Raw genomic sequence first — 27837 nt, 5'->3', positions numbered from 1 at the left:
CCTTCAATGACGGAGGTCCTCTTTGGGCCACATGAAAGTGGTCGTGCAAGAGCGGAGTTCTGACATTGCTGCATAATAACAGCTGCAGCAATATGATATCAGAATGGCCATCTATCTCACCCACCTCTTTCAGTGAGCCTGTTTAAGGCAACCTTCAAAAGTCTGGAAAAAAAAAACCCAAAACCTGTTTCAAAATGAAGATCTTTAAAAATAAATAAATAAAAGTATAACCAAACGCCCTTCTTCTTTCAAGGAGCAGTATATTTATAGCGGAAAAAATTCCAGTGAGGTTGCATTTTGTGTGTAAATCTCATTGAATTAAAGAGGGAGATATGGCCATCAGTTGCAGTTCACTTACATATCATTAGAAATATAAGCACCTCCATTTCCACTGGACCGCTAGAATTCATGCAGTAAAACACTGTTAGCCTTAAAAATACAGTGCTAACAGCTATTACACTGCTGTGTAAATATGCTTTTGGTGTTCATGCTGACATTAACACTTTGTAACTGAGACCCAAGGGAAAGGGGGAGAGTGGGTGGGGAGGGGGCAGTAGAAGATTTATCATCTTAGTATATGAGAGGGATGATAAAGGTGGTGGGATGTGCTTTTGGAAAGGAATGTGAGAGAGTGATATTGCAGAGCATTAACAATCTAATTAGTATACCCTCTGCAGTTTTAAATGGTTGAGATGGTGTTTTTTTTCAGCCAATGTTTTGTTCTTTGTTCACACCGTTAAGAAATATAGATGGCATACAAAATCTCATTTTCACTACTCATAGGTTGTGGTTTCTGTACACTTTTTTCCTGGCCCTGCACAAGATCTAGGGTCTTAATTTATCTGTTCCTGTTTGAAGAAACTCTGCAATTTAATTTAATTGTGGATGTCTACTCCATCTTTTGTGGCTAGTTAACCACTTGAAAGTGGATTTAAATGGTTGTTATCCAATAGTGGTGTGCCTAAAATGAGATGCCATCTAGTTTTCTACCAGTTATCTGTTATTTATAAAGATAAAAATAAACTCTCAGAAATTCCTGTGAAATTAAAAATAAAAGCCAACTTTATATATAGTATAAATACAACATTCCCTGTATGTTTGTAAAAAGCATTTTTTTTTCAAACCAATTTATCAAAATTGTGTAATATTAAAAGTAAATGTTTCAAAGAAAAATATTTCAAGAAATACATTTTGGATGTGTGTTGGATATTCCCATTGCATGCCCATCTGCTTGCCTGCTACAGCCAGATCACAACCAAGCAATCAAAGAGTTGAAATCTGTTTCAGAAAAAATGATTTTACAAATTAGTAATTACAATTTCAAGTTAACATACGTAGTGATGGTACAGGATCAACCAGGTTCCCTAAGCATTCTTGCTGATCTTTCACATCTGTGGATCTAAAACCCTTCTTATTAGGAGCAGCTCTTGTTTTCTCTCTTTTCCAATTTCCTTGCTGGTTCTGGTTCTTCACCTTTCCTCTCACAAGAAAGTCTGATATTTGCTATTTTTCCTTTTGAAACCAAGTGGCCTCTGTATGTAATAAGAACAAGATTCTTATTATTAATAACCTATCCCATGCTATTTTTATGTTGCACTTTGTAGCTGTCCTCACCTTGGTGAAAAAAAGGAAAGATAAAAAATGTGTAACCCTATACACATTTGCCCAGGTGGTATTTAGCTGACGCAACAAAATCAGCAAAAATGAGCAAGGCTTTTTAGAAATTTAGTATTTCAAATAGTTGGGGTTTTTTTTCAAGGTGTATACTTCACACAAGAGAACTAAACATTTTCTGCTGGATTAAAGTGGCTGAGAAATCAGCACCCTGCTGCAAAATGTAATAAAGTTTGGTTCAGTTATTTTACTGCACTTGGTGTGCAAACCGTTATTATTAGCTCAAAGGCTGTGGTTTCCAATTTGAAGTCTTTGTGGGTTTTAGATGAATGCTAATGGTTGATCTAGCAATTTGAAAGGGGAAAAGGTACCCATATCTCATTTCACTACTGTTGGAGCAATTTGCTATGGCAATTAATCATTTATTTTGTAAAACAATAATTATACCTTAAACTAGCAGCTGATCTTAGGAAAAAATGTATTTTGGCCAGCTGTGCATGTGTAGCGCAAGGTACATTTTAAGTGTAAATTGCTCATAAAAAAATATACAAAGATGTCTTGTATTCTCTTCCTACCATAACTGGTTTAATATATGTAAACTATTATTTTAACTGGATTAATATATGTAAACTATTATTTTATTTATCTAAATAATTAAGAGGGCAATTTTCAAAGCGATTTATCTAGGTAAATACCAGTTTACCAGGGCAAATTGATCTGTTTAAATTTTGCCCTCCTCAGAGTGGATAAAAATGTATATGTGGATTTTCTGTTGGCATGTTTAGGACAGGAAGTTTTTGCATTCCTGCTGGGCCTAAGCCATTGCTGAAGCTACCACTGTAGTCAAACTGCAGTCCTGGGACCTGGGCGCTCCCAGTGTTACTCTTTTGAAGATATCTAGTTAAATGGATATCAGGCCATCCAAGGCCAGATAACTTTAGCACTGCCTCACAGTAAATCTAAAGTTATCTGGCTAATTTACTGGTGATAGTTAAAAATCAACTGAGTTAGCCAACTCACCTAACTCCTCCCAGAAAAGCCCCTGGAACACCCCTACATTATCCAGCTAAATTTTAGACAAATATGGAGATATCTATCTTAAATTCAGCTAAATATGTGGGGAAAATATTGAAAAGTTGGCATTTAGCTGTAACATGTCGCCAATGTGGCAGCCATGCTGTGGTCGGTGTCTCCTTACCTCCTTGGTGCCATGATGCCTTCGCCGCCACTGACTCCCTGACCTCCTTTAATTGCACATGCGCATCAACTGCACACTGAAGTAGGCCCCACAGCACGAAATCTTGCCTCGTCACTGCTGGATGATGACATTGATGCCGCTATTAAAACCCCAGCGCCACTGCAAGCAGATGCCTCCGAAACATGTCCTCCTGCCTTGCAGTGTGTGCTGCTACTTCCTTGTGCCTTTCCTTGCTGTCCTTGGGTCTTGCCTCCTTGTTCCTCATTGCCTTGTTCCTGCTTTGCCCTGCCCCTATGTTGCCTAGCCATATCTATCCTGCCTTGTCCTGGTCCTCAGTGTCTTGTCTTGCCTTATCTTGTCTGTCTTGGCCTAAGTCCTAGTTTTGACCTCTGCTGCAGATATTCCTCACTCTTTAGATTGTCGCTTGCCCCGACCCCTGCTTGGATATAAATATGGACTACTCTTCTGGTTTGCTGCCCACTCTGACCTTAGTCAGGACCTGGATACTGTCTGCTCGCTGCCAGCTGTGACTACTGACCAAATCTTGACTTCATTTGACCTCATCGTATGAGTCCCATAAGTTCCAATCCCAGTAAAAGCAAATCCACCAGCTGTTGGTATGGGCCTAGTGAATTCACCTGCTATGCTGCGTCAACCACGTCACATCAGTGATAATGTGCTGAGGCCATGAGCTTGGTGGACTTGTCTCTGGCTCTGGATATCTCAAGTTTGGTCTCCAGGTCCAGCATCAGCAAGACCAGCTCAACAACATGACCGGTATTCTTCAAGGCCTGGTGACCTGAATGGAGTCTGTGCAGGCTCATGCCCCTGCATCTGTACTGGCACCTCCCCCAGCTGCTCCAGCTCAGCAATCAGGACTCATGCCACATCTCTGGCTGCTACCCAGATATTAGGGCGACCCCAAGGTCTGCCAAGGTTTCATCAACCAGTGAAAAATGCAGTTTGACCTGCAGGCCACCAGTTTTCTCTAGGATTGTACTAAAGTGACCTTCATGCCATCTCTATTGGGCAGTCCTGCCCTAGCCTGGGCATCATTGCTGTGGGAATGGAACAACCCCCTGATGGGAAACTTGGACAAATTCCTCCATGAATTTCGACAAATGTTTAATGAGCCTGGTCCAGCCTCATCCACAGCTACACAGCTGCTCCGTATCTGGCAGGTTAGTTGCACCGAGGGCAACTATGCCATTCAATTCCCATCCTGACTTCAAAACTCCATTGTGGTGAAGATAACCTGCCCACCATCTTCTGGCAGTACCTGGTGTTGCGTCTAGAGGTGGACCCTTGGGCGAGACGAGGTTGGTGCTTCCTATAGAGGCTACTTATAGACCCTCGTCATCGGGAGGCAGATGTGGACAGCGGAGACCTAACCGGACCTTCACCTTTACCAGCACTCATTCCCAGTAGGTTGAGCTGTTGGGTGTCGGGGGCTGGTAGGACTTAGGAGCGGGTCTCCCTGGATGCTGGTCTATGCTCGTGAGGTGTAGGCAGGTCAGGCGGTCCGATGGTCGGGGCAGGCAGCGAGTAGGAGAATCCAAAGTCAGGCCAGAGGTCGAGGCAGGCGACTAGTAGCAGAAACGGTGAACAGGCAGAAGGTCGGGGCAGGCGGCAGAGAAAAGTGAAATCCAGGGGTGAAACCGAGTCAGGAACCAGGAGAGCAAGCCAGGGGGACGAGGAGTCGGAGCAGGAACAGGAGCACAAGGAGGCTGGAAGACACGGAGGCTGGAAGACACGGAGGCAACACGCAGCTCTAAGGCAGAGCGAGACCTGTTGCTGAGGCGAAGGTAAGGCAGTAGGAACTGCCTTAAATATGTCCCGGAGCGGGTCGCACCTCCAGGTCCCACGGGAGGTGTTTCCTGTAGCTGCCCCTTTAAGAAGCAGAAGGTGCCGCGTGCATCTAGTGGCGGCCGCGGCTGGCAGTGCAGGGACGGTGGGGATGGCTCCCCGCTGCACAGAGCAAGCAGAGGACCCTGCCTAGTGGGAGCGGCGGTGGAGGCCCGGACCTGCTCGAGAGGTAGGTGTGGCCGGTCGTGGCATCCCGCAGCCGGCTACCACAACAGTACCCCTTCCTCCAAACCCCCCCTTCCCGGGGCTTGGGCTTCCTTGGGTGTGTGACATGAAACATCTTGAGGAGTCCTTTATCCAGGATGTTCGATCTGGGTTCCCAAGAGTTCTCTTCTGGGCTGTACTCCTCCAAGGCTATCAGGTACTCCCATTTCTTATTGCGGCGGCGGATATCCAATACTTCCTTAACTTGGTAAATTTTGTCTCCTTCGGAGGAGATTCTCTCAGGCTCGGGCAATCTCCGGGCTGGACAAGACAGGACCAGTGGCTTAAGTAGGGAGACATGGAAGACGTTGTGGATTTTCAATGATGCCAGGAGGCGGAGCTGATACGTGACCGGAGAAATCTGTCACAGAATGGAAAAAGGGCTAATATAGTGGGGTGCCAGCCTCATGGAAGGCACCCCGCTATATTGGCCATTCCTTATCTCCTGGTTTAAGTAGTGGAGCGGTGCATCGGTGTCTGTAATTAGTAATCTTAGTTCTCTGGGCGGCTTTGTGAATCAATGTCTCTGTTTGGGACCACAATGTCTGAAGTTCTTGTGCAGTCAACTGGAGCAGCTGGAGACGGGACAAACAGAGGCACTGGAAGTGGAGGAAGCGGTTGTTTCCCATACACCACGAGGAATGGCGAAGACCCTGTGGCAGCATTAGGGTGTGAGTTATGCGAGAATTCCGCCCGTGGAAGGAGGTCCGCCCAGTTGTCCTGTCGCTCATTTAAAAAGGCTCGCAGGAAGGTTTTTAATGTGTGGTTGGTTCGTTCTGCTTGGCCATTGGTCTGCGGGTGGTAAGCGGTGGTGAAATCTAGCTAAATATTGAATTTACAGCACAGGGATCGCCAATATGTAGCAGTAAATTAAGCCCTGCGGTCGGAGACAATGTGACGGGGTAGTCCATGGAGGCAGAAAATATGGGAAGAGAATAGCTTTGCCAATTCTGGAGCGGATGGAAGCGCCGGGAGGGCGACTAAGTGAGCCATCTTAGAAAAGCGGTCGGTGACAACCCATATAATTCTGTTGCTGCTCGAAGAGGGGAGATCTACCACAAAGTCGGTAGATACATGGGTCCAAGTTTCCTTGGGGGCTGGCAGCGGCTGTAACAGCCCCCATGGACATCCCACCAAGGGCTTCTGATGAGCGCAGGTGGGACAGGAGTCCACATAGGCCTTTACGTCCTTGTCCATCAGTGGCCACCAATATTAATGCTTGAGTAAGAAAAGAGTCTGTGCACGACCAGGGTGATCCGCCATCTTGAAGTCATGGGCCCACTCTAATACTTGTTGCCGGAGTCGGGTCGGAACTACCGTCTTCCCAAGGGGACTGGCTTGAGAGGCGGCTATCAAGATGCATGCCAGATCGATGATGTAGCCGGGGGGGGGGGGATCCGGGTCCTTTTCCTGCTCCAAGGATCGGGAGAGGTCGTCTGCCCTGATATTCTTGGCGGCTGGCCTGTACTTCACCATGAAGTCAAAGTGGCTAAAAAACAGGGACCAGCGAGCTTGACGGGCGTTCAGGCGCTGGGCGTGGCGAAGATGCTCCAAGTTTTTGTGGTCAGTATAGACCACGATAGTGTGATGGGCCCCCTCCATCCACTTTCGCCATTCCTCGAAAGCCAGTTTTATAGCTAGGAGCTCTTTATCACAGATGCCATCATTTTTCTCCACTGAAGAGAATTTGTGGGAAACGTAAGAGCAGGGATGGAAGGATCCCTTAGCAGTGAGCTGGCCCAAAACTTCCCCAACAGCAATGGAGGATGTATCAACTTCCAAGATGAAGGGGCGCGTGGGGTCCGGGTGATGGAGGCAAGGCTTCTGAAGGAAGGCTTGTTTCAGGGTTGCGAAGGTGGTTTGTGCTTCTGCAGGCCATTCTCTGGCATTGGCTCCTTTCTGGGTAAGTGCCGTGAGAGGTGCGACCAACTGGGAAAAGTGAGGGATGGAATGCCTATAAAAATTGGCAAAACCCAAAAATTGTTACAGGAAATGAAGGCCCAAAGGCTGGGGCCAATCCAGGATGCAAGCCACCTTCTCCGGATCCATTCTGAAGCTGGTGCTGGAGACAATATACTCCAGAAAGGGGAGAGATTCTTCCTCGAACATACACTTCTCCAGCTTTGCATAGAGTCTGTGGGCACGCAGGCATTGGAGGACTTGTTGGACGTCGTGACAGTGAGATTGGAGATCCTTCGAGAAGACGAGGACATCGTCAAGGTAGACCACCATACTAGTGTAGAGTAAGTTCCGAAAGATCTCGTTCATCATTGATTGGAATACCGCGGGGCTTTGCACAGCCCAAATGGCATTACCAGATATTCGTAGTGGTCGTCTCAGGTATTAAATGCGGTCTTCCACTCATCCTCAGGTTTAATCCAAACCAAATTGTATGCATCTCAGAGGTCTAGTTTGGTGAAGATTCGAGCTCCCTGCAAGCGGTCCAATAACTCCGGGATGAGAGGCAAGGGGTACCTGTCTTTTTTGGATATGGCATTAAGCCTCTGGTAATCAATACAAGGCCGAAGGGAGCCATCTTTTTTAGCCACGAAGAAAAAGCCGGCCCCTGCCGGCAACGTTGAGGGGCGAATGAACTCCCTCTCCAAATTTTCCTGAATATACTTGGTCATGGCCTTGGTCTCAGGCAGGGACATGGGGTACACCCTTCCCCGTGGAGGGATGCTAGCGGGGAGCAGGTCGATTGCAAAAACAGCTGGTGTTCCTGCAAGATTTCCGCGCTCTCCTTGCAGAAGACATCAGTGTAGGAGTTGTACTGCGGAGGTAAACTCAGTGAAGCTGTGGCTAGTAACAAGGGAGGGCGGCACAACAGGGTGGAGATATTCCCTTCGTCACCGGTACCCCCATTTGGCCAACTGAAGCATCTCCCAATCGATGACGGGGGAGTGCTGCTGAAGCCAAGGCAATCCAAGGACGATAGGGTGTATGGCCCTTTCGATTACGTGAAATGCTATCTTTTCATGGTGCAACATGCCGGTCCGGAGGCGGATGGGAAGAGTGGTCCTGATGATTCTCCCAGGAAGCGGTTCGCCCGAAATGGAGGAGATCACCAACGGAGTGCTTTGCGGTTCCATAGGTAGATCTAATTGGTCAACCAGGTCCTTTAAAATAAAGTTCCCCCCTGCGCCTGAGTCCAGGAGGGCCAGGGTAGGAAACACATACTGGTCCGTAAGTATGGCCACTGGGAGCACAAGTTGGGGAACGGGCTTTGTGAAACCTAGAACCACCTCCCTAGCTGGTTTTAGGCCTGGAAGTTTCCTGCCCTCTCCGGGCATCGGGCCAGGAAATGCCCCTTCCCTGCACAGTACTGGCATAGGCAACCCTAGATCAGCCTTCAACCTCTCCTCAGCTACTTGTGCCAGTACATTTCCTCTCTGGGGATAGCAAGGTGCAAACAGAAGCCTTCTTGGATTCAGGAGCCAGCGGCAACTTTATAGAGAAAGCTTTGGTTCACTGGTATAATCTCCCTAAAAGGATCCTAGACAAGGCAGTTACTATATCCTTGGTATTTGGTAAACCCCTGCTGGGATGTCTGTCTGTGGCCACCCTTCCTTTCACACTTCATACAGGGCTCATACACCAGGAAAGAATCTTCTTCTGTTTTATCCAAGGTCGTCAGTCATATCAATCTTGGATTGCTCTGGCTCATGCTTCATAATCCATCCATATTTGGGAGGCTTTGCAGATTGCCCATTGGGGATCCTCTTGTCAGCAACATTGTCTCCCAGGTCCTCCCACTGGTAACTCTAGCCCAGACACAGATCCTAGAGCTTCCAAGCCTTCCTTCTCCATATGTGGAGTTTGCGGATGCTTTTAGTAAACAACAAGCAGAGACACTGCCACTCAAAGGTCTTGTGACTATTCAATTGACCATCTCCTGGGTAAAATGTACCCTAGGGGCAGGGTCTATCTATTCTTAGCCCCTGAAACCACAGCCATGTCCACCTACATTCAGGAAAACCTGGAGCAGGAATTCATCCATCGTTCTTCATCTCCTGCAGGGACAGGATTCTTCTTTGTAGGCAAGAAAGATGGCTCTCTCAGGCTGTGCATTGATTATAGGGGCCTCAATGCCATAACTTGCAAGAATAGATATCTCCTGCCTCTTATTACGGAACTATTCAACTGCCTGCAGGGGGGCACGAATCTTCATGAAGTTGGATCTCAGAGGAGCCTACAATATCATACGGCTACGAGAGGACAACAAATGGAAGATGGCATTCAACACCGGGATGGCCATGATGAATATCTGGTCATGCCAATTGGCCTTTGCAATGCCCCCGCCATCTTTCAACATATGGTCAACGAAATCTTCAGGGACCTCCTGTACTCGCATGTTGTGGTCTATTTGTATGACATTCTCATCTTTTCATGCTCCCTGACATAGCATCTTGAGCATGTGAAACAAGTTTTACAGAGACTCCGAGAGCATCACTTATATGCTAAACTTGAAAAGTATACTTTCGAGCAGGAAGTGCTGCCATTCTTGGGCTATATTATCTCCCAGCATGGTCTGTGTGTGGACCCAGAAAAGGTGAAGGCCATTCAAAACTGGCCCAACTCAGGTTCAAGGCCTTGCAATGATTTTTTGGCTTTGTTGATTATTACTGTCAGTTTGTGCACAGGTACTCCTTTCTGGCTGTTCTTCTCACTGCTCTTACAAAGAAGGGCACCAACCCCAGACACTGATCTGAAGAGGTGGTCCAAGCCTTCTGTCTTTTCAAGCAAGCATTACTCAGAGAATCCTTTCTCAATCATCCAGATCTGTCTAAACCCTTTAACATGGAGGTAGATGCCTCTACCACTAGGGTAGGGCTGTCCTCGCTCAGCAAAATAAAGGAACCTTTCTTTTCTCCAAGAAGCTCACCCCACAGAAAATAATTATATCACTGGGGACAGAGAACTCCTAGCAGAAAAACAGGCTCTGGAGGAGCCTGACACAGTGTCACATTCTTTATGGATCATAAGAATTTACAGCATCTCCAATAGGCCCAACAATTAAAGCCACGTGAGGTCCAGTGGTGTTTATTCTTCAACCACTTCAATTTCAAGCTCAGATACCATCCAGAAAAGAAGAACCCGCGGACTGATGCTCTTTCACAGGCCTTTGAGACAGAGGTTACCATGGAATCCGCTTGCCATATCACTGACCCAGCGAGGATCATGATCACCGCGGCAGTGCCTCTCCCACCTGGGAAGACAATAGTTCTTAAATGCCTGTGGAAGAAAGTACTTAAATGGGCCTATGATTCCCGCCTGGCAAATCATCTTGGGGTTGCCAAGACCATGGACCTGCTTCTTCGCCACTACTGATGGCCTCAAGTAAGGCGTAGTCCCACTTCAATAAAGGAATTGAAAAAGACCAAGGCATCTATCCTTTTTGTATTTCCTCAAGTAAGGCGTGACATGCAGCGTGGTACAATCCTGTCCCAATTGTGCTGCTTATAAGAGCTCTCATGCTCTCTCTTGGGGGCTGTTACAGCCATTGCCAGCCCCGGAGCAACCTTGCACCCATTTGGCCATGGACTTCATCACTGACTTAGCTTTCTCTAATGACTGTTCTTCCATCTGGGTTGTGATGGACCGGCTTTCCAAGATGGCTCATTTCACTCCACTCCCTGGGCTTCCATCCATACTGGAATTGGCTCATTTCCTTTTCCAGCATGTCTTCCATCTCTTTGGATTACCTGAGCATATTCTCTCTGACTGCAGAGTGTAATTTGCAGCTCGCTTTTGGAGAAACTTATGCAAAAAATTTGGAGTTTCTTAGGATCTTTCATCCACGTATCACTCACAAAGTAATGGATAGATGGAGAGAACCAACAAAATCCTTAAGGGATTCCTGAAGGTCTACATCAGTAAATGGCAAGACGATTGTGGATCTCTCCTCCTCTGAAGGGAAGGTCCAATAAAACAAATCGGAAGGCGGTCCCACGTAGCCAAGGCAAAAAACAACAAAGGGACTACCTTACACCGTGGAAGATTTGGGCATCTCTAATAAAATCTTCCACGGTGTAAGGTAGTCCCTTTGTTGTTTTTTTCTCTCCTCCTCTGGGCAGAGTTCTGCCACAACAACTATGTTGGAGGCTCCTCAAGATTGTCTCCATTCCAGATTGGGTTTGGAAGACATCTTCAGGTGCTGCTTCCCATTCAAGTAATGGTTCCTTTCCCCTCAGCTGACATCATGAGCCGAGATCTCAGACGCCTATGGAAAAAGACTCACTGACTCCTTACAGTGGCTGCAGAAAATTACAAAAGATGCTGACCAGCACCCCACCTCAAACCTGGTGACTTGGTATAGAAACATAGAAACATAGAAATGACGGCAGAAGAAGACCAAACGGCCCATCCAGTCTGCCCAGCAAGCTTCACACATTTTTTCTCTCATACTTATCTGTTTCTCTTAGCTCTTGGTTCTATTTACCTTCCACCCCCACCATTGAAATATCTAGCTTGATTAGTTAGGGGTAGTAGGGGTAGTAACCGCCGCAATAAGCAAGCTACACCCATGCTTATTTGTTTTACCCAGACTATGTTATACAGTCCTTATTGGTTGTTTTTCTTCTCCCCTGCTGTTGAAGCAGGGAGCTATGCTGGAAATGCGTGATGTATCAGTCTTCTCCCATGCCGTTGAAGCAGAGAGTCATGCTGGATATGCATCGAATGTGAAGTATCAGACACATTTGGTTTGGGGTAGTAACCGCCGTAACAAGCCAGCTACTCCCCGCTTTGTGAGTGCGAACCCTTTTTTCTTCTCCCCTGTCGTTGAAGCAGAGAACTATGCTGTATATGCATTGAAGGTGAAGTATCAGGCTTATTTGGTTTGGGGTAGTAACCGCCGTAACAAGCCAGCTACTCCCCTCTTTGTGAGTGTAAATCCATTTTTCCACATTTCCTCTTGCTGTTGAAGTTTAGAGCGATGTTGGAGTCACAGTAAGCATGTGTATGTTTATTGAATAAGGGTATTGTCTCCAGGCAGTAGCTGTCATTCTGGTGAGTCACCCACTCTTCATTGGCGGCCTCTTGACTTTATGGATCCACAGTGTTTATCCCACGCCTCTTTGAAGTCCTTCACAGTTCTGGTCTTCACCACATCCTCCGGAAGGGCATTCCAGGCGTCCACCACCCTCTCCGTGAAGAAATACTTCCTGACATTGGTTCTGAATCTTCCTCCCTGGAGCTTCAAATCGTGACCCCTGGTTCTGCTGATTTTTTTCCTATGGAACAGGTTTGTCGTTGTCTTTGGATCATTAAAACCTTTCAAGTATCTGAAAGTCTGTATCATATCACCTCTGCTCCTCCTTTCCTCCAGGGTGTACATATTTAGATTCTTCAATCTCTCCTCGTACGTCATGCGATGAAGATCCTCCACCTTCCTGGTCGCCCTTCTCTGTACCGCTTCCATCTTGTCTTTGTCTTTTTGTAGATACGGTCTCCAGAACTGAACACAGTACTCCAGGTGAGGCCTCACCAAGGACCTGTACAAGGGAATAATCACTTCCCTTTTCTTACTCGATATTCCTCTCTCTATGCAGCCCAGCATTCTTCTGGCTTTTGCTATCGCCTTGTCGCATTGTTTCGCAGACTTCATATCATTAGACACTATCACCCCAAGGTCCCTCTCCTGCTCCGTGCACATCAGCTTTTCCCCCCCCATCGAATACAGTTCATTCGGGTTTACACTCCCCATATGCATGACTTTGCACTTCTTGGCATTGAATCTGAGCTGAGTACCCGCAATTTCTGGCTCCAATATCCCTCTCCTAAGTTCTCACCATATTTCATTGGGGCATTCCCCATCATTCACCAGATTGGACCAGTGGCTTACCACTGAAACTTCCACCTATCCTTAAGGTACACAAAGTGTTCCATGTCTCCCTCCTCAAATTTTTACTCTTGACATGTCCATCACGACCCCCTCCTAAACCAATGGAGGTAGCATTGGAGGAGGACACTGAATATGAGGTCCAGGAAATTCTCAACTCCAGGAGAATTTGGAATCTATTTCAATAACTCATCTCTTGGAAAGAACACGTGGGAGCCCACCTCCAATGTCCAAGCCCCACAACTCACTAAGGAATTCCATCGGTGCTTCCCCCAGAAGCCTAAGCCCAAGACGTTTGGGGAGGGGGCATAGGAGGGGGATACTACAATGTGCTGCCAACGTGGCAGCCATGCTGTGGTTGGCGTCCCCTTACCTTCTTGGCACCATGCTGCCTCCATCGCTGCTGACTCCCCAGCCTTCCATAGGTGCGTGTACACCAACTTTGCACTGATGTAGGCCCCGCGGTGGGAAACATTGCTTCGTTGCTGCTGGATAACACATCGCTGCTGCTATTTAAACCCCAGTACCTCAGCAAGCAGATGCCTCAGCAAGAGGTCCTCCTGCCTTGCAGTGTGTGTTGCTACTTCCTTGTGCCTTGCCTTGCTGTTCTTGTGCCTTGCTTCATTATCCTGTGCCTTGCATTCTTGTCCTGCCTTGTTGTCTTGTTCCTGCCTTATCATGTCCCTCTGTTATCTTATTTATTTCCAGCTTTTAAATACCGGTACTCTAAGCAAATGCTGACTGAAATGGTGCACAACCATCACTCAAAATACATAATATACAAAATACAATAAAATCATTTTAGATCGACATACTATAAATCAATCAATAACAATAAATCTGTGCAGCTTAAAATCCAATTCATAGCCTAGGAAGAGCAAAACCAAAACCTCTGTTATTGATGTTAGCAATCCCCCACTGGAAATGACTAAGTCTTTACCCTCTTCCTAAAGGCCAGGCAATTAGACTCAAGCCTAATATCCAATGGGGCAGAGTTCCATAGTTCACAGAAATAACTCTCTTCCTACACACCACCGTATGTGGCTGGGCCACGGCCATACGTGTATCTCCCAATACACGCAGAACAACCAGATGATGGGAACAAAGGGTTGGGCCGGGGGAGAAGTCTGGGCGGGTTGTGGGCGGGCCGGGACACCTCCATTAAGGCACTGTCCCATTGCCACACATGCCGGGAATGCCGGACCCACCCAACTTGCTTCTGCCCTGGACCGCAGGCAAGTTATAAAACAAAAAAAAGAATGATTGATAGCCAGGGGTAGGGGTTGGGGCAGATAGGGGAAAGGGAAGCAGGTTAGCTAGTGGATTTAGGAATTTCCCTCCCAGTCTGCTCCTTTATTCGAGTGGACTTTATTGAAGCGAACTGGAAGGGAACTGGGGAAAGGCCCTATCGCATCTCTGCGAGCTTCTTAGAAAATTTACCCCCTTACCCGCACGAGTCAGCACTTGGGTTGTCGTACACATGTTATAAAATCTGTGTGTCCTAATACTTTACCAGTCATCATTGCTGTAAGTATGATGTGAAAAGCTTAATAAAGTGTAAATAAAAAAAGAAAAATCAGTGCGTCCATGTGCGTGCACCGGGAACCGTATGGTTTTAAAATTTTACCTTTTAATGAATCGATCAGCTTTTTGAGCCTTATTAACACTTTTTAGATTAGAGAGAGGGTTTCCTGTATGCTTATTCTCTAGTTCATCTAATGGCAAAAACTTTTCTAAAACTCAGAAGAGACTTGGGGATCATAATTCTCATAGTCCCGTATAAACTAGGGCAGATTTGGTTTCTTCTTCTTTGGAGTTGTCCATCAGGGACCTAGTCAAGTTGAAGAATGCTTCAACTCCTCTCACTCAGAACCATGGAATATTGCATCATCCCAACACTGGGTCCCTAGCAGTCTCAGCTTGGATGATGAAAAATTAGTATTGAATTCCTTTAACTTATCTAAGGATGTCTCTCAAATTCTTTTGGCCTCTAAGAAGGATTCCACAAGGAAATCATATGGTTTCAAATGAAGGAGGTTTGCTTTCTGATGTAAGGGAAAGGCAGTAAACTTTTTTTTCCTATTCCACACAAAAACTGCTTGATTACCTTCTACATTGAGTCTGCTCTGAAGATTAACTGCATTAGGGTTTCATCTGGGGTTGCAATGGTCTCCAGATTTTCAGGACTGGTTGATCCAGTCCTGGTTTTTTCCATAGCATGCTGGGACTTATTCTAATTTCCCTATTACATTTCCTAAGAAAAGCAAGACTATATAAGTACCTGCATGCAGTGGAGTAAAAGCAGGACTGGATCAACTTGTCTTGAAATCTGGAGCCAGTTAGCAACCCTGGGTTCAACTCTGTGCAATTGGTGCTTATGAACACCATGTAGAAGGTAAAAGAATCTCTGTGTAGCCTTTAGCTGCCAGATGAAATTTCCCATCAAGCCACTTGCTGTGTCTTGGGACCTCAACGTGGTACTCACCAAGTTGATACAAGCTACTTTTGAGCCATTAGATTCATATGAGCTGAAGCACCTGACCTGGAAAGTCATATTTTGGGTGGCAGTCACTTCAGAATGTAGAGTTGGTGAGCTGTAGCCCCTAGCAACTTATCCACCTTACTATAAGTTGGTTTTTTTTTAATAATAAGGTGGCTCTGTGCACACATTCTAAGTTCTTGCCTAAGGTAGTGTTGGACTTCCATTGTAACCAGTCAATCATCCTTCCAACATTTTTCCCCAGGCTACATGTCCACAAAGGTGAACTAGCTTTGCATTGTTTGCATTGCAGAAGAGCCTTTTAATCTTCTGTCTGGAGTGGACTGAAGCCCTTAGAAAGTCCACTCAGCTTTTTGATTCTTTTGCTCCCAACAAATCTGGAACTGCCGTTGCCAAATGCACCCTTTCTATTTCTCTTTCTGCTTTGTCCAGGCTAGTTTGACTCTGGATGTATATGTCAAGGCTCATAGTGTTAGATCTATTATGGCACTGATGGCCCACCTAAGATCAGCTTATATAGAGGACTCTTGAGACGTGGAGTTAGTCCAAATATTCACATCCCATTATTGTTAAAATAGATTCCCAGTGCAACAGAAAGTTTGGTCAGCCTATCCTGTGGAGTCTGTTTGATGTTTAAAATCCAAATCCATCCTCCAGGGCCTTTTATTATTTTTCAGACTGCCTTCTTAAAAAGCAAACGTAAAATGACAAAAGACAGCTTGATGTCATCAAAACTATTGCCCACTGGCTTTTTCTGAAAGTTTCCCCTTTTATTTTTAGTTGAAGGTAGCCTGCAGCTCAGGATTTCACATCTTGCTTGTCCTTAGAAAAAGAGATTATTGCTTACCTGTAAATAGGTGGGCCTGCGCCTTCATGGCCAGAGCCCACCCATAACTGAAGCGCCGCACAAGAGACTGCGTCTCGGTGAGGGGGCGAGTGTATGATGCGGCAGTACGGCGGGCCGTGACGTGGCTCGACTCCTCACACCCCCCTCCCCCCCCTTCTGGGCATGTCATTGCGATCGGAGCTGGGGGGAGGGGACGGAACAGCGGCGCACAGAGATGACATTAGCGGCCCCTTAAAGGGCCGCGATGGAGGCCATGTGGCCCCTTTTTCGCTGGTCGCTGCCAACAAAAATAACACAAGCAACAGTGGCATACTTCAACGGAATGTGTCGTGGATGCCCGATACGCTAACCATCACGATACACAAGTCAAAAACAGACCAGTCTGGAAAAGGGGCCACTTTGTCGCTAAAGCATATCGAGGCATGTGACACCTGCTCGATCCATAATACAAAGAAATACCTGGCGGTGCAGCCAAGTGGGGGTGTGCACCTGTTGGTGCATGCTGACAGAGCCCCGCTAACCAGATTACAATTCGCCACAGTACTCAAAACAGCAGTGGCAAAAATGGGTCTGGGCACAAAAAATTCACCACTCCTTCAGAATCGGTGCAGCTACAAGCACAGCAAAAGCAGGACTACAAGCAGCCATAATACAGAGAATTGGATGATGGCGATCTGATGCAGTAAATACGTACATTCGATTGGACAGAGCGAGCACTTCTAACCAAAAGTCTTAATTCTTCTAGCTTGCAGATGCGGCTCAGGTGCAATGTGCTCGACTCCTCACCCCCCCCCCCCCCCCCCCCCGCGGGTGACATCATTGCGATCGGAGCTGGGGGAGGGGGTGGAATGGCAGCGCACAGAGATGGACATCAAAAGCCCCTTAAAGGGCCACGACAGAGGCCATGAGGGCCCTTTTTTGCCTCTCACCGGCAACCCACCCAACCACCCTCTATTAAGTAATTAGGTGTAAGGAGAAGTTTTGTCTGTTTTTAATGGTTGGAATGTCAAAGGAGCGGCATAGTTATACTGCGATGTTACTCGTAAGCGAATAAATCAGAATGCATCTGTAGAAGCATGTTGCAACATGTTAAGCTATTTGACAGACAGTAAACACGTTAGTGAGTATACTTCGACAAAATGTATGATCATAGTTAATGTCGCAGCTTGGAGGGAGGGGATGGATACCTGGGCTGGTGTGGCATCTTGCAAGTGGTGCTGGTGGCATCACGGGATGGCATGGCAGCCGATCTGCGCTTTGGGTGGTACAAAGAGGGGGCGCAACATGCGCCGATGGTTGGGGCCCCCTTGCTTGGGGACAAGGTGGGGGGGCCCATGGAGCAAGGCTGCCCTGCTTGGTCCTCATGGCAGGCAGCAGCGGAGACTGGTTTTCCGAAATAGTGAGCAACATACTGGCTCAGGTACCAATTGTTTAGGTTTTTAATCGTGTGTTAAATAAAGCTGCGGCCTTACTATTCCAATAACAGTATAAGTGTTTCTTTGTTAATGAACGTTGTATGCATAAATGAGCTCAATAAGGTAAAAGGGGTACGGGTGGAAGGGCGCCGGTGACACGAGGTTACAGTTGCGGCTGCTAGCATTATGGATTTTCTCTGAGGATAGCAAAATGGTAACCCCTTACGGAACCCACTCAGCTTCCCATGGAGTTGGTTCCTATATGTTATATTTATTAGGAACTAAAAAGGCTCCGTGTGTCACAGGCTGATATACACATGGTCAGCAGAGCATGCCAAAAAGCTTCTGGAGGCTATGAAGTAAACTTCACTGGCTGAGTTCCATTGGATGATGTCCCCCACCTGTAAGGACTTAATCCTGCTGTCCTTGGAAAACAACTGTTTCAGGAAAACAATTTTCTCTATATAACTTGTTGCTTTAAGGCTTTATTCAGATTACCGGTACTCATAGTTCACACCTCATGATCCCACATGGTGTGTTACAGTAAATGGAAAATCTTAATTAGTATGTCTTAATGCTTAATTACAACCACCATGATAAAACAGAACAGTAAATGGATTAAGTAGATAGAATTCTATTACTGCATTAAAGTGAGGTGTTGCACAAGTTTAATGCTTCATTTAACTGTACTGTACCACTTAAGAATGAGTTGCTACCTTCTTGGTAAAAACATGGCTAATGATTTCAGAGTCCCCTTTTGATTAAGAGGGGTGATTAGATCAGTGTATGAATTAAGTGTTTAAAGGGCTTCAGAGCTGAACAGGTGGAGATAGTATTGTGAAAGGGGGTGATGCATTTATGGTAAGAAATATGGTGTAGGCAGGATGAAATACAGGATACGGATATGTGTTGTATATGTCATGGAGTAGGTGGGAGGGAATAGGAAGGCAATGATGAACATGCTGTTTGAACTGTGGAGTAGATGAGTGGTTACATGGAAGTAGCGAGATACTTGTAATATTTTGCTATGTTTTATATTTATTTTATTGTTTTTGGAAATTTTTATTGTAAAAATTGGAAGGCAATTAATACATTTTGATAAATAAGTAAAATAAATAAACAAACATGAAATGCAAGCATTTTGTAGAACTCTTTGATTTCAGATCTAATATTGTAACACTTAATTGCAATGTTTGGCTTTGCAGGGAGTACCACAGTTGGCTATCTGCTTGGTAGATGAACCAGAACATCATGTTAAGGCAGCATCTGCTTGGGCCTTGGGACAAATTGGAAGACACACCCCTGACCATGCACGGGCCGTTGCTTTAGCAAACGTGTTACCGAGGCTGCTTTCACTTTATATGGAAGCAGAAAGTTCTGAAGATCTGCAAGTAAAGGTAAGCATATTGAGGTCAATTAAAAAAAAATAGATAAAAAACCCTAAGACTGATAACCTATCCAGCTAAAGATAAATTAATAGGGACATTCAGAAGAATAAATGTCCTGCTGAATATCTTCTACTAAAATTATTCAGATATACTTACCCAGATAACTTTGAAACCTAACCGCTATTTGAATATCACCAGTTAGATTTCAAAATTATCCGAGACTGAGTACCTGGATAACTTTTACCATAACCGGCTATATCTGAAAAATATAACTGGTTAAGTAGTGATTCCCAGTGAATAAAAAAAAAAGTGGGCTGATAGTCCAATCTCCTACTCCAGTGAAACAAATGTTAGCCCTGCTAGACTATTCCCCCTGCAAAAAAAATTGTTAAAAATCATAATAGACCTCTAGGTCCAAAAAGCCTCACTCCAGCCCCCTCCTCGAAATTGTCAAAATATAATGAAAATGAAGGTCCCCATGGAAGCACATATTCCACCTGGAAACTCCCAAACTTTGTCCCATGGCCAGGAGCTTAGAAAATCATCTGATTCCTGGTGCATCCAGCATTGCATCAAAGTATTGCTGTTGGAACAACGGTCACACTGGGAGCTGGACAATTATTTCTAGCTTTCAGCCATATTAAGGGCTTTGGTGGTTTCAGGTGGGGTGGGCGGGTTAGGGCTGGGTTGACTGGGTAGAAGGGGGGGGGGGCTTCTGCATGGGACCTTTGTTTTCATTATATTTTGACAATTGAGGGGGAGGGAGACTTTTTTGGGCCTTCAGGCCCACAATAATTTCTTACTATTTTGCGGGGGTTCATGGGAGAGGGAGTGATTGGCCAGAAGGATCATTTGTTTCACTGGTGGGTTGCCAGGCCCACTTCTGTTTTTTGTTTTGTTTTTTTTAAACTGTGAATTGCTTCTTGATTGGCTAAAATGTTTACTCCTGGGGGAATTCTGCACTTCTGCAGGGCACAGAGTTTTCACAGAATTCCCCTCCTGCGCAGAATTTTAAGATGTCTTGCAGGTCGTGAGTGGAGCTCATCTTGCTCTTGGTTGAAGATGAAGGAGGCCCCAGTGGGCTGCAAGCGAAGCCTATCCCACTCACGGATGAAGATGGAGGAGGCCTGGCGGGCCACGAGCGGAGCCCATCCTGCTTGTGGATGAACATGGAGGTCCCAGTGGGCCACGAGTGGAGCCATTCCGCTCACAGCTGAAGACAGAGGACATCCTGCTCACAGCCAAGGAACGGTGAACAGCTGACGATATCTACGCGGCCCGTGTGTGTGTTGTGTGTGTGTGTGTGTGCAGAATAACAGGCACAGGAGGTTGTGTATGAGATTTGGGGTCTGTATGCTGAATGAAGGTGTGTGTGTGTGTGTGTGTGTGTGTGTGTGTGTGTGTGTGTGTGTGTGTGTGTGTGTGTGTGAGAGCCCACGTGCAGGGGTGTATAAGTGTGTAAGAGAGAGAAGGAGCCTGTGTAAGTGCATGTTTGCCAGAGAGAGATGAAACCTATGTGAGGGGGGAGAGGTGTGTGCAATAGTGGGAGTCTTATGTGAGGGTGTATGTCTGTGCACAAGAGAGAAGGAACCTATTTGAGGGTATGTGTATGTGCTAGAGAGAGAGGGATCCTTTGTAAGGGTGTGTGTTTGAGAGAAGAGAGAGGGAGCCTATGTGAGGGTGTGTGCACGAGAGAGAGAGCCTGTATGAAGGGGTGAGTGTGTGTGTGTGAGAGGGACAGAGGGAACCTGTTTGAGGGTGTGTGCATAAGAGAGGGAGCCTGTGTGAGGATGTGTGTGTGTGTGAGAGAGTGGAACAGAGGGAGCCTGTGTAAAAAGCTGTTTTAGAGAGTGGTCAAATTCTAGGAGTGGATATAGTGGAAGAGATTGTGCCTGGAGGAGGAAGGGAGAGATAGTGTAGTGTGGAGAAATTAGAGCCTGAGAGGACAGAGTGAAGGGGGTCTGGCCAGGGGAGTAGGAAGAGAGGGCAGATGGGACGTTCCTACAGTGTACTTCTAGAGGAATTCTGCTCAAAATATTTGAAACTCTGCATCTTTGAATAATATTTTTTCTGTATTACATTTTAAGTTAATTATTCAAAGACTGTGATGTATATTGTGTTATTTTGACCAAAATAAAGTTTGCTGAATTTTGCAGAATTTTAAAATTTTGTGTGCAGAATTTTAAAATTTTGTGCACAGAATTCCCCCAGGAGTACACTTTAACTTTGCTGTTTGGCATGTCTTGAATTAGGTAAATAACTTCTTTGGCTAACTCCAAATATCATGAGTGTGTGGCATCATGGACAAATATGCCATCTGAAGCTGTGGCTCCGACGAAATAGGTGCCATCTAGCACCATTGATGCTGGAGGAAACGGTGCACACTCTGCATTGCATCATCAGTGCACTTGATGCTCTCTGCACTATTGATGCATTATACAACATTGGTGCTTTTGATGCATCTGCATTATTGATGCATTCTACACTATTGATGCACTCGATGCACTATATACAATTGTGTATTTGCACCATCGCTGCACTTCATGCACTCTGCACCATTGGTGCATTCAGTGCAAAAGCCTTGGGCTGTTTGTGCAGACGTCGAGGCTTCCCAAACTAGGGATTCTTCTCTATATCTGGAAATGCTGGAGCTATATTCTCCACAGTGCTTTTGGCAAACACAAGTAGTCCAGCTGGGAGCTTTTGCATGGAGTCCAGTGCAGGCATCTCAAGATGATGACTTGAGTTTCGTCTCAGAAGACCACAGGTGCACTGCAATAGGAGTATTGGGTACATCGGTGCAGAAGCCTTCATCATCTTTGGTGCATCCAAAGCCATTCTTGAACCCTACCCAGTGGGGCATCTCATTGTGCATGCCTATTCAAAGACCAATCAGTGCCAACTGCTTGAGACACTAAATCCAGGGCTTCCTCAATTGGAAGACCAGGGGCACTGCAAGATGACAACCCCATTGTGCTCCAAGAAGGAGACAGGCTTATTCCCATCAGCAGGAGTCCCCTTCCACTTCCCCCAAGATGAATGAGATCCCTGCCTCAATCACCATCGTCTTCAGGGTCACAGTGTACCTCCAACATTAAGTTTTAAGGAAGCCTTTTTCTTTCATCTGCAGGGCACTTGTCCTGCCAGTAGACCTCTCTTGCCATAGTTCTGGGTGGGAGAAGATGATTGGACTGGCAGTGATCCCAATGCTTATTATTCTGTGGGACCTGCATTGAGATGATGTTAGAGACCAGCTCCCCAAAGGGGAGGAGTTGGCAATCTGTTATAGATCTGTTCCCCCAGAGGGGAGGAGTTAGTAATCTGTTATGAATCTGGATGCTGGATACCTCCATTGAAGGAGGAGTTAAAGAGCTATAAATGATCACTCCGCCAGGGGGCGAAGTAGCACTCTGTATGGATCTTACTAAGGAGTAGCAATCTGTTAGTGCTCTGCTCTTCCAGAGGGAAGGAGTAGCAACTGTTATGCCTTGTTCCTGTTGAAGATGAACCAGCAACCTGTATGATTCCCACAGGGAGATAGCTATCTGATATGGATCAGCTTCCGCAGAGAGAGGAGTGATGGTCTGATGTGGGTTGGCTCCCACAGAGTGGTAGATGATGATACCGCTCTTATTAGTGTAGGAATAACACTTAGTAGAAATAGTGAATCCCTGGGCCGATGGCAGTTGGCAGCGCCCTCAAGTGGAGATCCTGAGAGGGACCACCGGCTAGGCTGGAGTATTGAGACAAACACAGATAGTTCTTTATTAGACTGGAAGTAGAACCACCAGAGGTGACAGTAGTGAGTTGATATGCCAGGCAGGGCTGAAGTCCCTCTGATACTGGAGCCACGATCTCTGAGTTGTTGAGCTGAAAGGAGAGACTATAGGTAGTGAGTAGAAGGGTATGCAGGGCATAACCAATGATAGATGATACACTCACAAAAGTAGATCTCTGTAGTGTCTTCCATATGCAATAGAGAGTCTTCAGTATTCAGGAACAGGAGCCGCAGGCAAGTACTGGTTCTTGTAAGCAGTCTGAAATAGAACTCACAATAACTGTGTATGGGATGGCTTCTGGAATAGAAGAGAGGCTAGGAGAGATTTAGGAACGTTGGCCCTCATGGAGCGAGTACCGGTTCCTATCTGTTAATCTGTAATAATAATCCATAAGATATAGGTATGCGATATATTCTGAGGAAGAAGAGAGTATGAGAAAGGAATTAGGAACATAGGCCCTCGTGGAGCGAGTACCAATTCCTATCTGCAGTCTGTAATGGTAACTCACGATCTCCGTACCTACGATAACGTCTTAGACTGAAGGGAGCCTTAAGGATTAGGAACAATGGCCCTCGTGGAGCGAGTACCGGTTCCTGTCTGTAATAGGACTCACTGTGTTCACGTCTGTGATCGCCTCCAGGCAGTAGGAGTCTTCTAAGTCTTCGGGAACGTAGGCCCTCGAGGAGCGAGTACCGAATCCCGTCCAACAATCTGAAATCAAGAATAGAGAGCGGAGCCCCCAAGGAGCGGGTTCTCTGGGGAATTTGAAAAGGCCGAGCAGTGGAGAAGAATTCCCCTTGCTGACTCGGAGCATAGTTGCAAGTAGCGTGGACTGCCGAAGCAAGTCCCGTTGGAGTTCCTTGCCAACTCGTTTGTAGTTAGCAAACAAAGACCTTTTAAATTGAAAACGGATGACATCAGTACGGGGGGACGCCCCCGAGGTTCGCGCCCTTGCTGGTACAAAGTCTGGAGTGCGAGCGCACGCCCTTACATCATCAGGAACATGGCTGATCCGTAGCGTCAAGCCAGTCTGGGGACACCAGGACCAAGAGGCGGAGAGAAGCCGTGGCTGCATCTTTCCATCTGAGCCGAAGGGAGTCGCCACAAAGGTAGAGAGGGTGGAGCGAGGGCAAGAATAGGCACGAACGCAACAGATGATCCAGCTTCTTGCCCTCCAGGGCTGGGAAACTGGTTTTCAAGTACCAGAATCTTGGATTTTTTGAGGTGGTCCACTGACCACTTTAGCCCATCATGGAATGATAGACATCAGAGTAGCGAAGATGTCCTTCTTTTTTCCAAGCATACTGGGGGAGGAAATCTCCCACAGCTCTATGATGACATCAGAATTATATGGTCTAATACTTGCATGACGGTGGTAAGCGGATAGACATCCCATTTTTTGGAGATATTCTCTCTAAGAAATTAAGGAGCACCATGCAGGCTTAGTTCTTTGATGGGTCTTGGAGCACATCTATCTCCATCAGTAGACAAGAGTTTTCAGCTACTTCTTGATGACTGGAGAAAAGTCAACAAGAGCTGTTGGGTCCTCAAGCTTGTGGAGTGTTACTATCATTTGTTTCTCCCTTTTTCCAGAGTAACACTATTGTCTAGTCTTCAATTTGGGCCCATCTCGATTGCCTCAACTGCATCTCTAGGTGAAGTCACTCATTGGAGCTTGTTCCTCCCAAGGAGTACAGCAAGGGGTTCTATTCCTGCTGTTCTTCTCCTCTCTAAGAATTTAAGGGATTGAGACCTATCTAGAATATACAAAGGCTGATCAGAAGACTGTTCAGGGAGAAATTCAAGATGAATGTCCTCCATGCCACCCTGTCCTTTTATCAAAACGGAACTGAATGTATGTTCTGGATCTGATGGAGTTCTCCCTCTGACCTTTTGGTTGCCCTGAGGGTTTTTGCTAAATACTCGGCAGCGGTGGTGGCACACTTACACCGCCAGAGAATCTGCATCATCCTGTATCTAGACTGGATGATGATAGAGCCGTCTCAAATGAGGGTCCAGGAGTCCCTGAAAAAGTCTTTCAGCCCTCAGTCTGTAAACTTTATTGCTTCAGGATGTGGATAGATTTAATGGAGGAAGGTACGTTCCTCCCATCAGGAAGGATTTTCTACCTTGGGCATTGGTCCAGATCTTGCTACAATTAGGCCAGACCACTGCCGGTCGACAATACTTATTTTGGCAGAGCATGTAGTCCCCTTGCATGCTTAAATCTGAGCGCTTTTCACTGGGGCCTCCACTCTCATTGGATTCAGCTACATTGGAACTTTTCACATGCTATGTTGGTTCCTTTATGATAAAGATGTCCCTTCATTGGTGGCTAAAACCGTTGATCCTAGGGATGTTTTCCCCTCTTTGAGATTTTCCCTTATTAGGTGTCACTGTTTCCTCCTGCCTCAGGGACCATGGTCAGGACTGGAATGTTTTTTCCAGTCAAACCTCATGGAGCTGTGACCCATTCAGTGTTGTGCTGACAGTGTTCTTTTATTTTATACAAGGAATAAGACTTTTGATCTAAACTGACATAAACTATTAAGGAGGCACAAGGTCCATAAACATTTGCTGGCAATATCAGCAGATTGGGAATGGAATCTTGGTAATAAGGCTTCCCTTTCTGAAGTCTCCAACGCATTTGCAGATTGCCTCTGCATGGCTTTTCAACCTAACAGACTGTCCAGCCATTGGGGCCATCAACCTCATACTAGTTGCATTGGAACAGGGAGGTTGAAAAATGTTGTTACATCCTATGGAGCAATTCAGGTCTGCTGCAATCACTTCCCAGCTAAAGTGGGAGGAAGACCTGCTGTATGTGTTTCCATTACTGTGGTTAGTGACAAAAAAGAGTACTTTAGAATTGGTCAAGACATGTCCTCACTGTCCCAGTATGACTCAGTCAAGGTATAATTTCTTCTATCTCATTCGATTGTCAATTCATCCTCCAATTACTTTGGGGGTCAAGACCTTGCTGCTAATGCAGGAGCAAGATCATCTGTAAGTTACAAATCTTCCCTCGTTCAACCTGATGGCAAGGATGTTGAATACTCAGTAGTCTCCTCTTTTTTGCTGTCCAGAGAGAATGAGGCATCATCTTTTTGGCTAGGAAGCCATACATCTGAGGGTTGTACAGGCTTAAATGGAAGATCTTGTCATACTGGTGCTAGGTAGGCTCTCTGGTTCCCTTTGTCTGATCTCCCAGAAGTCTACATCAGTATTTATTCTGCTTCTCTCCGTCGAGTCACAATATTTCATCAGTGGGCATACACCTTAGTGCACTGCCACTTACCTCTTCCAAGTAAAAGAAAACAAACCAATCTCATTTCATTCTTGGGTTTCAATATTTATGGAGGACTGTGGCATGTAAAGCCTCTAGTTTTGAAACCTTCGCTGAATGGAATCTGAATGTCAAACTACTGGAATGGATCTCCTGGCAGTCCCTTACCTGGAAGCTGGTTCTTGTTGCTATCTTTTCAGCTAGAAGGGTCAGCGACTACAGTTCTTTCCCAAAAGAGGGGTGCACTGTACCCATTCTGATTTTTTCCTAAGGTAGTCTCTGTTATTCATCATAACCCATGTGCATAGAGGAGAAAAGGCCTTTCATTTACTGGACTGAAGAGGACTGTGATCTGTTGCTTGCGGAAATCTCAGCTGCATCATCACGCTTCTCAACTGTTTGTGTCCTACAATCCCAATAATCTGGAAATAGCAGTTGCCAGTCATTCCTTGTCCAACTGGCTAGTGGACTGTATTGTGCTCTGGCTGGCCTTCTGATTGCAAACTCTGTCAAGGCTCATCAAGTTGGAGCCATGTTTTTTTCAGTTGCTCTCCTAAGACCTATCTCCTTTGTAGACATTTGCAAAGCTTGCAATTTGGTCATCTGTACACACCTTCGTGTTCCACTACTGTCTGAACAATCTATCCAGGAGTAACTGTAAACTTAGGCAAGTGGTTTTGTGCAGCCTGTTCACCCAGTAGTCCAGTCTCTACAGAGGAGCCAGGTTGCTTTATTCAGTTAGTGCTACATTATGCAACTATCAGCTTGGGACTCCTCAACAGTCATGGCTAATTCAGCCCTGCTTGTTGATGGAGAAAGCAATTTTTCTTACTGTAAACAGGGTTCTCCATAAACAATAGGATGAATTAGCCATGCCTAATACCTGCCCATCTCCTTGGAAAGTTGACTATCTCACTAAAGCTAAGTTCTACAATCGACTGAGCAACTCACAAGGCAGCACGTGCATGGGAACTCCTATGCATGCTCGGTAGTAAAAGCTGTACTGCGCCAGAGAGATGGGTCCAGTTGGTGCTGTTGGATGACATCATCCTGCTGATTACAGAAAACCCTGTTTATGGTAAACAAACTTGTTTTATTCAAGATACCTCATACTTTGGATATTTTTGTGCCTCCCACCTCCCTCATTTGGGCTTTATGTTTAGAATCAGAAGATTTACAAAACATTGCTGTGTGTTATGGCCTTTAAGGATCTCTGTCTGCAAAATTTGACACACATACTATATTTTCTTCTTCATTTTTCTGATTTGCTATCCATTTAAAGAAAGACAGCGGAACAATAATGGTGTTTTTCATTTCCATTGAGTAAACTGCATCTTCCCCAGGGTGACACAGAGTCAGTGTTAGAAAAGACTGGAACTTGTGTCCCAGGTTTCCTTTGATCTGTAATTCAGAAGTCTTACCTTTAGACCACACCTTCTTTACTATATACCAAGCCTATACTGCATTAATAGAGCTCAGCTAAAGCTATCTTTCGCTGTGCTTTGTCATCCAGTCCTATGGCTACTAAAATTCACTACATTCACCCCTTTTTAAAGAAATACACAGAGGTTCAGAATTTGTGCTTTGAATTCAAACTGTACATTTTTCAAGGATATAAATGTGATTAAAACACTACAGCTGCATAAGCAGATATTTCATTAGTTATTTTTACATTTTTCTGCTAGAATATGATAAATTACATTGACCCTTGCATTACTAAAGATCCAGAATAGTATGTATTGTTTTTAAAAAGGCATCAGTTCTTACAGTCTTAAAGCATTTATAATCAAAATAAAATTGTTAGTACTCTGACCCCAATTTAGATTGCAGCCAAGGCAATCTGGGTCTAGATTCCTGGTTCAACAGAGCTGGTTGGTTTGAAGTGTGCTGTAAAGCT

The 27837-nt window shown here is 45.7% G+C and overlaps 1 protein-coding gene across 1 annotated transcript in view; it reads left to right on the top strand.

Moving 5' to 3' along the window:
• SPAG6 (sperm associated antigen 6) overlaps positions 1 to 27837 on the top strand; it is a 334049-nt gene that overhangs the window by 230028 nt on the left and 76184 nt on the right. The window contains exon 8 of the mRNA XM_029588711.1: positions 18693 to 18884. Within this exon, the coding sequence (XP_029444571.1) occupies positions 18693 to 18884 (192 nt within the window). The remainder of the gene's footprint in view (positions 1 to 18692; positions 18885 to 27837) is intronic.

This window comes from Rhinatrema bivittatum, chromosome 2, assembly GCF_901001135.1.
Source record: "Rhinatrema bivittatum chromosome 2, aRhiBiv1.1, whole genome shotgun sequence".
Taxonomy (NCBI): Eukaryota; Metazoa; Chordata; class Amphibia; order Gymnophiona; family Rhinatrematidae; genus Rhinatrema; species Rhinatrema bivittatum.
This window is presented reverse-complemented; position numbering and strand designations above follow the sequence as displayed.